Below are 11,603 nucleotides of genomic sequence, written 5' to 3'. Positions count from 1 at the left end.
CACAGTGAGTAACAGACAGGCCTCTCCTACTTAAACAAGTCTGGCAAAAGTAACACGTGAACCTTTAAAATTGATAAACAGCTTGAAACTCTCAAGCGCCCCCTGCTGTGCGTTTCTTTTTTTTTAAATCCTGTTTTTGTTTGGATGAACGCGACTCCTCCGACCGGCCGGCCATCTGAACCAGTTTCTAGTTTGGTTTCTGTTTCTTTGCTGTTTTAGCTCCTCTCTGGTTCTCTGTTGTGTTTCTTGGTGGTTTTTTTTCTCGGTTAAACTTCCTTCCTTCCTTCTCTTCCAGCTGTAAGGAGAGATCCTCCCCTCTATGGTAGGTCTCTTGACTACCTGTCCATTTACCTGTCTGACTTCTTGTCTGCTTATCGAGGAGGTCCGTGTTTGAGTGCACGTGGTCACATCCAGTTATCTGATCTCTTTGGGTTCAGCTTTCCGCGTATCATTTTAATTTATAAAAGGATTCAGTCGAAATGTCGACGTTAAAGTTTTTGAGTCGGATCTGCAGACAAACTCCGAGTGGAACTTCTTTCCTCGCAACGATGTTTGTCCGATCACAGACCCCGAACTGCAGAGAAATTTGTCACAGAATTAATATAATTTATTAGCAGCTAATGTGAACTATTGCCAGTGATGTTTGTCGTTTTGTAAAGAAGCTACTGCACGTCTTCAAAATGATTATTTAGTTTAAAAATCAAAAGATAAAAAAAAGTCATCCTACAGCATGTCGTCCAAAATTGATGGTATTTCTGACGACACGCTGTAGTATATAGTGTAGACATGTCATCTCACAATCAGGAGCTTCTGGGTTCGATAGGTGGTCTGGAACTTAGTGAGGATTGAATGTAATGTTTTACATCATTGACTACGTGCATAAGTTAGTCATCCATATTATGGACAACAAACTTTACTTTTAGGTTACTAGTTTTGCAGGAATATGTAAATTCCACATAGAAAGTCACAGGTGGGAATTGAACCCGGTACCTTTAGACTGCGAGAGGACAACACTGACAGCTGCACCACGATGTTGGCTTCCATAACTTGAACCAAAGTCATATTATAGTATGTCGTCCGAAATATGAAAAAAATTGATCAAGCCTGACTTTATTATCACATTTCGGACGACATGACTGATACTGATACTTCTTTAATGTCGTCCGAAATGTGACCAAAAGTCTTCCTATAGCATGTTTATACAATAAAAAAACATGTAACATAACAAGTAACTCACACTTTCCTTGTCTCTTTCTCTCCAGTCGACGACGAGTCCTTCTCTCTCCACAGAGACGCCGACTCCATCTCCTTACATCACATCTCCCACGGCAACAGCCAGTCAGACTTTGACAAGTCCTCGACCATCCCGAGGAACTCCGACCTGCGGTTCCAGTACCGGGAGTTTGCTCAGTCCAAGCGTCCCGCCTCCACCGTCAACCTGCTGACCGAGTCCGAACTAAGCGGCGGGTCGGTCCCGCCAGCTGCCGTCCCACACGGCCACCATCAGGCGCAAACCCTCGTCCAAGCCGGCGTACCGCAGAGGCACGATCAGCGGGGGGGTTCCCATCCCCATCTGCACCCCGCAGGTTCCCCTCAAGGCCATCGGAGGAGGAAACGCCGGGAGCGACGAGAACGTCTTCGCGGCGCCCTCTGCTGGAGGAGTGGCGGGTTTGGGTCACAGTAAACTCTGCACCTCCACCCAGAGCCTGAGCGCGCTGCCGCCCTCGTCCTCGCCGTACTACCAGCTGGTCCCCGGTCAGATGCCCATCCCGGTGCCCGTGCCGACTATCCCCTCCCTGCCACCAGAGGGCAGCGGCGTCAAACAACAGCAACAACACAGACACTACCAGCTGCAGCAACTCCCCCAACAGGTGAACCACCAGCAGCACCGCAGTCATCTACAGCCGCACAACCAGCAGCTCCAGATCCAGCAGCAGCAGCTGCAGCAGCTGCAGCAGCTGCAGCAGCAGCAGCAGCAGCAGTTCCAGCAGCAGCAGCAGCAGCAGCAGCTGCAGTTCCAGCAGCAGCAGCAGCAGCTGCAGCAGCAGCAGCAGCAGCTGCAGCAGTTCCAGCAGCAGCTCCAGCAGCAGCAGTTCAAACAGCCGTTGCCTCGGCAACCGCAGCAGCCGCAACACCAACAAGATCCGCAGCAGCAGCAGCAGGCGAACCAGCAGCAGCTCCAGGCCGCCGCCACCGCCGCCGCCACCCGCCCAGGCCCACGCGGAGCCCCCCGGTCCGGGCCACGGTGTCAGCTACCAGCCCCAAGCTCCTCCACCCTCCAGCCTGGACCCGAACCCGGAGCGGCCGACCCAAGACGGAGGAGGAGGAGATGGAGGAGAAGGAGGAGGGGGAAATATGCTGACCCTCATCAAAGGAGTAAAGCTCAAAAGGACCCCTCACCAACGATCGCTCCGCCCCCTTCCTGCCCCCTCCGACCAATCACAAATGAGACTGCGACCTCGGTTTGAGCGCCCCCGGCTGGTGAACTGTTGAGTTTACAGAGACCGACACGTTGCGGACTTCACGACACACTGACTGATCGCTGGAGCTCCACACGTGTCTTCGTTTTATTTGATAAAGTTCTGCTTCCTTTTTGTTTTTTTGGGCCGTTTAGATTTTGTTGTCATTTCCTGTTGTTGCAGCGACCATCTTTTGCCTTTTTTTTTTTTTGTATCATTATTTTTGGTTCATGTTTTGGATTTTGCTCGTGGATAAAGTTTTTGTGTGACTCGGTCTTACCGATAGAGTCGTCGACTGTTTTAGTTAGTGCTCACTTTCCTGGTCACATGATGTTAATTAATCAGACCGGTCAGCTGGTCAGATCCTCCTCCAGTTTGATTTTTGATTTTTTTTTTGCCTAGACTGCCAGGAGGGCGTTTTTTCTTTATTATTAATTGGTTTTAGAGTTCGGTGGGCGTCCTTCTCATCTCAAAACGCTCGTAACTGGAATAAAACATCGACGGGTCTGAAGATCGTAAACATGTTGGAACAAAAGGAGCTTTCGGGACGTCGAATGTGTCAATCAACTGCTTCCCCTCCCGGGACTCCACATGGTGCCTCTGTAGACCACCGGATGTGGAAAAAGAATTAAAAAAAAAATGTTACTGTGGGTGAAAGTCTGTTTTTTTATGTGTAAGTAATTCACGGGTTAATACGAAGAAAAAAAAACAAAAACAAGAAGGCAGTCATCGTGAGTTTGTGAACGTAGCCGGCTACGTTACGCAAAACTGTAAAAGAAACTAAGAGTTACACAGAAATTCACAAATCTGAGAATTGACAGGAGACACGGAGAGCCAAGACACAATTAAACCATTTGTTGCTACTGAACATTTTTAAAAATTGGATTAAAACAACGATATTTGAGATATTTGCTTTTAACGTTTTTATTATTTTTATATTGTGACCAAGATATTGACTTAGCCGACAAACTAGATAACGGAGAACGCGTCTCTCAATTATCAAATTACATATTTTTTGGGCATTTCTTGTCACTTTTTGGCCGATATATTTAAATCAGTCCGTCCCCCTGAAAGATAAGCAATAAAATACTATTATAGTTACATACATTTTTATCTATTAATGACATTTTTCCCCCCCAGACAGACCGGTTGTTCTTTTAGCCTGCTAGCTTTAGGTTAGCCTTCAAAACACGAACTTTAACGCACTGAAAAAAATGCAAAAAGGAACATCAGTTAGTGCAGATTGTTAGAAAACAACTGATTTAGCGGTTTGAAACGTAAGTTGATGAGGTTTTACTGCCACCAGCCACCAGGGGGCGATTGAGATATTTGAGAGTCATTCTGGGGAGCTTTATTTTGAGACACTGTCTCCATCTGGTTTGTCCATCAGAGAGCGCTGACGAATTTATTTTTAAATGTTAAAAAACGGTCTACAATTGGTCACAATTATTATTATTTGTTTTTTTTAAATGTGAAGTTTTTAAATACTCGCAAAATTAAATGGAGTTTGGTTGGTGGCTCAAACATTTCTTGGGTTCGTGGGGCCTCCGACTTTCTCAACTCCTGCCCGTCAGAGACCAGCTGCATGCTGGGAAATGTAGTCCAGTCTCTGCTCAGCTCTCAGAAACTTTTCGTTTATTTGGGTTTTTTCTGCAGCTGATTGGATTGTTAATATTGTCGTTATTCATTTGATTGACAGGACCCAATAAGCCCCACAGCAGCTGTGTGTGTGTGTGTGTGTGTGTGTGTGTGTGTGTGTGTATATATTAGTGCTTCTATTTCTGGGAGAGATCTAAATCTATATATAAAATGTACGTAAACATATCCTGATTGTATTTTTGTTGTTGTTGATTTTTGTTTGTTGAGCCGACGATGTGACCCGATCCGACGATGCCGCCGTCGGTCGCCACTCGTTGTATTTTTGTAGAAAAGCTTTAAACGGAGGAAAAACTTGCAGATGTTTGAGGATCCGTGACCTGATTGGACGTCTGACGAGACCGACTGACGAGTGAAGGTCTGAACGGACGAATGGACGACATGAACCAACAGAATGTACTTGTTTTGTTCTTCATCTTTTGACGTTCGCTGTGGGATCAATAATAATAATAATAATAATAATAATACTGAGAACCGACTCTGATTGGCTTTTTTGTGTCCTTTGTTTACTGCTTCTTTCCTTTGCTTCCTCTTTTTTTTTTATATCATTGATTAATCAATTTCTTGAATAAATTATTATCATTAATTGTTTTGTCTATAAAATGTTGAAAAACAAAAGTGAAGTTTAGGATTATCGGACACCGAGAGATTTTTAACGCTCAATTATGAACGACTTTTACAGCGTGTGTCGGGAGCTAGATTTGAGATTTTAACGTGAAGCTATAACGAGAGAAATATTCGTAAATATTAGAATAACGAGGACGTAACGAAAACACGGATGAATTTCTACGCATCAAAACGAGACGGGATGTTTCCGATCTCCGCGACATCGCCGACACGAAAGACGGCCGTCCCGACTTGCTTCACGTGCGAGTTGAAGGAAACATCCTGATCGTGAACGACCTCGGCAGTGCTGGAGGTCGCGGCCTCGTCGTCCGTAGCAACCGTATGATTGGATACGTTTCTGTTAAACGTAAATTCTGTTTAAATTGAAAACGACTGATGAGAGCCGAAGGAATGAATCAAAATCAGCGGGCTGTCATCCGATACACAGCGCTAATATAGAAGTATCGATTGCAGCAGCAACGCTATCGTTTACAATCTGTTGTTGTTGTTGTTGTTGTTGTGGCCGACAGGGCGGGAATCATCCCGATCGGATCGCTTTCAGAGCCGGCAGCTCGCCTGACTCACCGTGTGTGTGTGTGTGTGTGTGTGTGTGTGTGTGTGTGTGTGTGTGCCCGAGGACGCTATGCCCCGCCCACCTATAGTGGAAACCTGACTGCACCACTGGCCTGTCAATCAAGCAGACACGTCCCCCAAAACATAGCTGTCTTTGAGGCCTAATATCTAATCAATGATGGGATTATGTTTTTAGATGGACAAAAAAATAATGGCTTTGTATTTCGTGAGAAGTTGAATGGGAGTCTATGGAGCCGGTGCCGACCCCGAGTGGCCATCGTTGGTACTGCACTCCAAAGCACTTTTTGCGTCGGCCTAATATTTTCTCGGACCCGGAAGCTACGCCCGCTTTCTCCATCCAGTCTGTGGGGCTTTTGCAAAAAAACAAAACATTGTGATGTCACAGGGAAGTTGACCTTTGACCCTTTGGGTCTTCTGTTTCTTCTCAGATCATAAAGTGTGTATTTCATGAGGATACCATTTTGTCCGCATGACTCATGAGGTAACAGTGGATGACAACAGAGCTGCTGACTCACCCACAGGCGAAGTGAGAAGAAAGGAAGATCAAGCGACAGCCGCTCGCCTCCGAAGCGGCAGCTCGGACACCGATAACGTGTAACAGTCCTGCGGCGGTCGTTCAGATTCCTGAAGTGAGAAAAAAATAAAAACACCGAACACCAAAAATCTCTGTTTTTAGTCTCGTGACCAATGGATCATGAAATTCGATGTTTTCCCAAAAGAGAAACCTGCTGTTTGTTAATGCAACAAGAGCGAAAATAACTTTAATCAGTCAATCTGACAAGAGATTAAATACGATTTTTTTAAATCTGTAAATTAGTGATAGAATTCAGAAAAAAATGCCAAATATTTACTGTTTATTGTTCCTCAAATGTGAGAATTTGCTTCTTTTCTCTGTTTTACGTCATCGTTAGCAACACGTTCTTCTTCTGTGGAGTTTTAGAGCAGTTGGCATCCTGCGAGTCACGTTACTGCCCCCTTCTGGTTCTACTTGTCTACTGCAGTTAGATTCTTGTCTTGAGAGTCTTTGCTTTATTCCCTGTTTCCTCTTCTTACTCCTGGCATGAACTCAGGACGAGCTCCTCTGTCTCTTTATCTACTTTGTAATGACCTGCTTTCTCCTGCAGGGTCCACCGTTTCTTCCTGCTTTATTCTGTTCGTCATGTAAGTGTCTTCCTTTATGTCGCACTGTCCCAATACTGTTAATACTGTTGCCATGGTTTCATTTTTACCTTCCACACTATGTTTTTTGAAATTTTAATGTTAATATCTACACATTCTCTCCTTGTCTGCTTTTTCGTTTGTACCCACATTAATTAATAAACAGTAATTCCTGTATGATTTCTGGCTGATCCAACTTTAATGCTTCACACTACATGAGTGTTTTACTTGTTGTCCAGGAAACCCTCAGTCCATCTTAAATGAAAGAGAAGGCAGCAGCGCTGTGTTTCTTTCTGGTTTCTTCTTTGCATGTTCCTGAGCCCATGCAATGATTTCCACGACAGAATTGTTTCCTTTTTTAATGATAAAAAGCAAAATAATGATAATTGTTTTAAATTCGGTGCTTGGGCCCTAACAACAGATAAACTATTAGATAATCAGTCAGTTTCTAGGTGGGACGGTGGTTTCTGTTGAAAAAGAAACTGAACATTGTGAACTAGTTTTAAGAGAACCGGTTCAACTGGACGACTTCATTTGTGCAACGTACAAAGTTTGAACGAAGAAAACCAAGAATATGTTAATGTCAGTGATCAAGTCTCATGAAGTGAAATGTGAAAATGGAAATTAAATCTTTGTAAAAACAGAAAAATAATTTCTCCCAAAAAGCGCAAAGTTCACCAAAATAAATGCATGAACTGCACACACACACACACACACACACACACACACACACACACACCCACTGCTGTTGCAGCCAAAAAAATGTTCCAATGAAGTTCAACCTGTTTAATTCAGCTGAGAGAAACCAGGAAACACAGCATATCATTTACAAACGAACAACGAGAGATTAGTTGTCCTCGCACACTCACGACAACACCGCAGAGCGACTGGAGGCAAAATCTTCAACCAGCTGCTGATATCACAAACCTCACGTGAGTTCACCTTTACTTTAAATGAAACTAGTGAACTCAAGCTGAAGATAAAGAATGACGGACTGATTTACATCGTGCCGTTTGTGTGATTTATTTTCAGCCTCTCACAAACACAATGGCTTCAATATCTGAGGAGGATCTCTGCTGTCCTGTCTGCCAGGACGTCTTCGAGGACCCGGTGGTTCTGTCCTGCAACCACAGCTTCTGTAAAGAATGTCTGCAGAGATGGTGGAGAGACAAACCAACACAGGAGTGTCCAGTTTGTAAGAGAAGGTCATCAAAGAGGAATCCACCTCGTAACCTGGTGTTAAAGAAGCTGTGTGAGACCTTTTTACTGGAGAGAGAGCAGAAAGCTTCTACAGAGTCTGAGCCTCTCTGCAGTCTGCACTCTGAGAAACTCAAACTCTTCTGTCTGGATCATCAGCAGCCAGTGTGTGTCGTCTGTCTAGACTCCAAAACACACTCCGACCACAGGTTCAGACCCATTGCTGGGTCTTCTGTTGTTCTGGATCCAAACACGAATGACCCAGAACTCGTCCTGGTCCCCTGTCAGATGCCCATCCCGGTGCCCGTGCCGACTATCCCCTCCCTGCCAACAGAGGGCAGCGGCGTCAAACAACAGCAACAACACACACACGACGAGGTGCAGAAACTTGTCCAACTGGTGAACTACCAGGAACACCGCAGTCATCTACAGCCGCACAACCAGCAGCTCCAGATCCAGCAGCAACACCAACAAGATCCGCAGCAGCAGCAGCTGCAGCAGCTCCAGCAGCAGCAGCAGTTCAAACCGCCGTTGCCTCGGCAACCGAAGCAGCCGTAACACCAACAAGATCCGCAGCTGCAGAAGCTGCAGCAGCAGGCGAACCAGCAGCAGCTGCAGTTCAAACCGCCGTTGCCTCGGCAACCGCAGCAGCCGCAACACCAACAAGATCCGCAGCAGCAGCAGCAGGCGAACCAGCAGCAGCTCCAGGCCGCCGCCACCGCCGCCGCCACCGCCCAGGCCCACGCGGAGCCCCCCGGTCCGGGCCACGGTGTCAGCTACCAGCCCCAAGCTCCTCCACCCTCCAGCTTGGACCCGAACCCGGAGCGGCCGACCCAAGACGGAGGAGGAGGAGATGGAGGAGAAGGAGGAGGGGGAAATGTGCTGACCCTCATCAAAGGAGTAAAGCTCAAAAGGACACTCACCAACGATCGCTCCGCCCCCTTCCTGCCCCCTCCGACCAATCACAAATGAGACTGCGACCTCGGTTTGAGCGCCCCCTGCTGGTGAACTGTTGAGTTTACAGAGACCGACACGTTGCGGACTTCACGACACACTGACTGATTGCTGGAGCTCCACACGTGTCTTCGTTTTATTTGATAAAGTTCTGCTTCCTTTTTGTTTTTTTGGGCCGTTTAGATTTTGTTGTCATTTCCTGTTGTTGCAGCGACCATCTTTTGCCTTTGTTTTTTTTTGTATCATTATTTTTGGTTCATGTTTTGGATTTTGCTCGTGGATAAAGTTTTTGTGTGACTCGGTCTTACCGATAGAGTCGTCGACTGTTTTAGTTAGTGCTCACTTTCCTGGTCACATGATGTTAATTAATCAGACCGGTCAGCTGGTCAGATCCTCCTCCAGTTTGATTTTTGATTTTTTTTTTGCCTAGACTGCCAGGATGGCGTTTTTTCTTTATTATTAATTGGTTTTAGAGTTCGGTGGGCGTCCTTCTCATCTCAAAACGCTCGTAACTGGAATAAAACATCGACGGGTCTGAAGATCGTAAACATGTTGGAACAAAAGGAGCTTTTGGGACGTCGAATGTGTCAATCAACTGCTTCCCCTCCCGGGACTCCACATGGTGCCTCTGTAGACCACCGGATGTGGAAAAAGAATTAAAAAAAAAAAATGTTACTGTGGGTGAAAGTCTGTTTTTTTATGTGTAAGTAATTCACGGGTTAATACGAAGAAAAAAAAACAAAAACAAGAAGGCAGTCATCGTGAGTTTGTGAACGTAGCCGTCTACGTTACGCAAAACTGCAAAAGAAACTAAAAGTTACACAGAAATTCACAAATCTGAGAATTGACAGGAGACACGGAGAGCCAAGACACAATTAAACCATTTGTTGCCACTGAACATTTTTAAAAATTGGATTAAAACAACGATATTTGAGATATTTGCTTTCAACGTTTTTATTATTTTTATATTGTGACCAAGATATTGACTTAGCCGACAAACTAGACAACGGAGAACGCGTCTCCCGGCATGAACTCAGGACGAGCTCCCCTGTCTCTTTATCTACGTTGTAATGACCTGCTTTCTCCTGCAGGGTCCACCGTTTCTTCCTGCTTTATTCTGTTTGTCGCACTGTCCCAATACTGTTGCCATGGTTTCATTATTACCTTCCACACTATGCTTTTTGAAATTTTAATGTTAATATCTACACATTCTCTTCTTGTCTGCTTCTTTGTTTGTACCCACATTAATTAATAAACAATAATTCCTGTATGATTTCTGGCTGATCCTACTTTAATGCTTCACCCTACATTAGTGTTTTACTTGTTGTCCAGGAAACCCTCAGTCCATCTTAAATGAAAGAGAAGGCAGCAGCGCTGTGTTTTTTTCTGGTTTCTTCTTTGCATGTTCCTGAGCCCATACAATGATTTCCACTGCAGAATTGTATCTGTTTTTAAATGATAAAAAGCAAAATAATGATAATTGTTTCAAATTCGGTGCTTGGGCCCTAACAACAGATAAACTATTAGATAATCAGTCAGTTTCTAGGTGGGACGGTGGTTTCTGTTGAAAAAGAAACTGAACATTGTGAACTAGTTTTGAGAGGAACGGTTCAACTGGACGACTTCATTTGTGCAACGTACAAAGTTTGGACAAAGAAAACCAAGAATAAGTTAATGTCAGTGATCAAGTCTCATGAAGTGAAATGTGAAAATGGAAATTAAATCTTCGTACAAACAGAAAAATAGTTTCTCCCAAAGTTCACCAAAATAAACAAATTAACCAGTTGAGAAAGCTTTCTTTTTGAGGTGTGTCAACCACAAACAGCCCCCCCCCCACACACACACTCCCACATAGACAATGCAGCCCAAAAATGTTCCAATGACGTTCATCCTGTTTAACTCAGCTGAGATAAACCAGGAAACACAGCGTCTCATTTCCAAACGAACAACGAGAGATTCGTTTTCCTCGCACACTCACGACAACACCGCAGAGCGACTGGAGGCAAAATCTTCAACCAGCTGCTGATATCACAAACCTCATGTGAGTTCACCTTTACTTTAAATGAAACTAGTGAACTCAAGCTGAAGATAAAGAATGACGGACTGATTTACATCGTGCCGTTTGTGTGATTTGTTTTCAGCCTCTCACAAACACAATGGCTTCAATATCTGAGGAGGATCTCTGGTGTCCTGTCTGCCAGGACGTCTTCAAGGACCCGGTGGTTCTGTCCTGCAGCCACAGCTTCTGTAAAGAATGTCTGCAGAGATGGTGGAGAGAGAAACCAACACAGGAGTGTCCAGTTTGTAAGAGTCTATCTGATAAGATAAACCCACCTCGTAACCTGGTGTTAAAGAACCTGTGTGAGACCTTTTTACTGGAGAGAGAGCAGAAAGCTTCTACAGAGTCTGAGCCTCTCTGCAGTCTGCACTCTGAGAAACTCAAACTCTTCTGTCTGGATCATCAGCAGCCAGTGTGTGTCGTCTGTCGAGACTCCAAAACACACTCCGACCACAGGTTCAGACCCATTGCTGAAGCTGCAGAGGATCACAGAGAGAAGCTCCAAGAATCCCTGAAACCTTTACAGGACAAACTGAAGATCTTTCAGGAAGTTAAAGGAAACTTTGATCAAACAGCAGGACACATTAAAGTCCAGGCAAAAAACACAGAGAGGCAGATGAAAGAGCAGTTTGAGAAGCTTCACCGGTTTCTCCAAGAGGAAGAGGAGGCCAGGATCTCTGCTCTGAGGGAGGAAGAGGAGCAGAAGATTCAGATGATGAAGGAGAAGATTGAGGCTGTGAGCAGAGAGATATCATCTCTTTCAGACACAATCAGAGTTACAGAGGAGGAGCTGAGAGATGAAGACATCTCATTCCTGCAGAACTGCAAGGCTGCAGTGGAAAGAGTCCAGCGGCGCCCCCTGCTGGACGATCCACAGCTGACCTCAGGAGCTCTGATGGACGTGGCCAAACATCTGGGCA

General features: G+C 45.1%; 2 protein-coding genes across 2 annotated transcripts in view; both read left to right on the top strand.

Moving 5' to 3' along the window:
- mtss1 (MTSS I-BAR domain containing 1) overlaps positions 1-9,969 on the top strand; it is a 45,120-nt gene extending 35,151 nt beyond the window's left edge. The window contains 4 exon segments of the mRNA XM_069169531.1: positions 289-322; positions 1,263-1,471; positions 1,473-2,462; positions 8,232-9,969. Coding sequence (XP_069025632.1) covers positions 289-322; positions 1,263-1,471; positions 1,473-2,462; positions 8,232-8,642 — 1,644 coding nt within the window. The 3' untranslated portion in view covers positions 8,643-9,969.
- LOC138210462 (nuclear factor 7, ovary-like) lies at positions 7,478-8,238 on the top strand. Its single transcript, XM_069169634.1, has one exon. The coding sequence runs from the start codon at positions 7,521-7,523 to the stop codon at positions 8,226-8,228; it is 708 nt and encodes a 235-aa protein (XP_069025735.1). The 5' UTR covers positions 7,478-7,520; the 3' UTR covers positions 8,229-8,238.
- Positions 9,970-11,603: the final 1,634 nt, after the last annotated feature.

Source organism: Embiotoca jacksoni, unplaced genomic scaffold (assembly GCF_022577435.1).
Source record: "Embiotoca jacksoni isolate LCO1_2020_lvr unplaced genomic scaffold, fEmbJac1.0.p SCAF_46, whole genome shotgun sequence".
NCBI classification, from domain to species: domain Eukaryota; kingdom Metazoa; phylum Chordata; class Actinopteri; family Embiotocidae; genus Embiotoca; species Embiotoca jacksoni.
Note: the sequence above shows the minus strand (reverse complement) of the source record. Positions and strands in the feature narration are given on the sequence as shown.

Excerpts from the sequence above, each read along its gene's own strand:
- LOC138210462 (XM_069169634.1), top strand. The coding sequence starts at position 7,521 with ATGGCTTCAATATCTGAGGAGGATCTCTGCTGTCCTGTCTGCCAGGAC.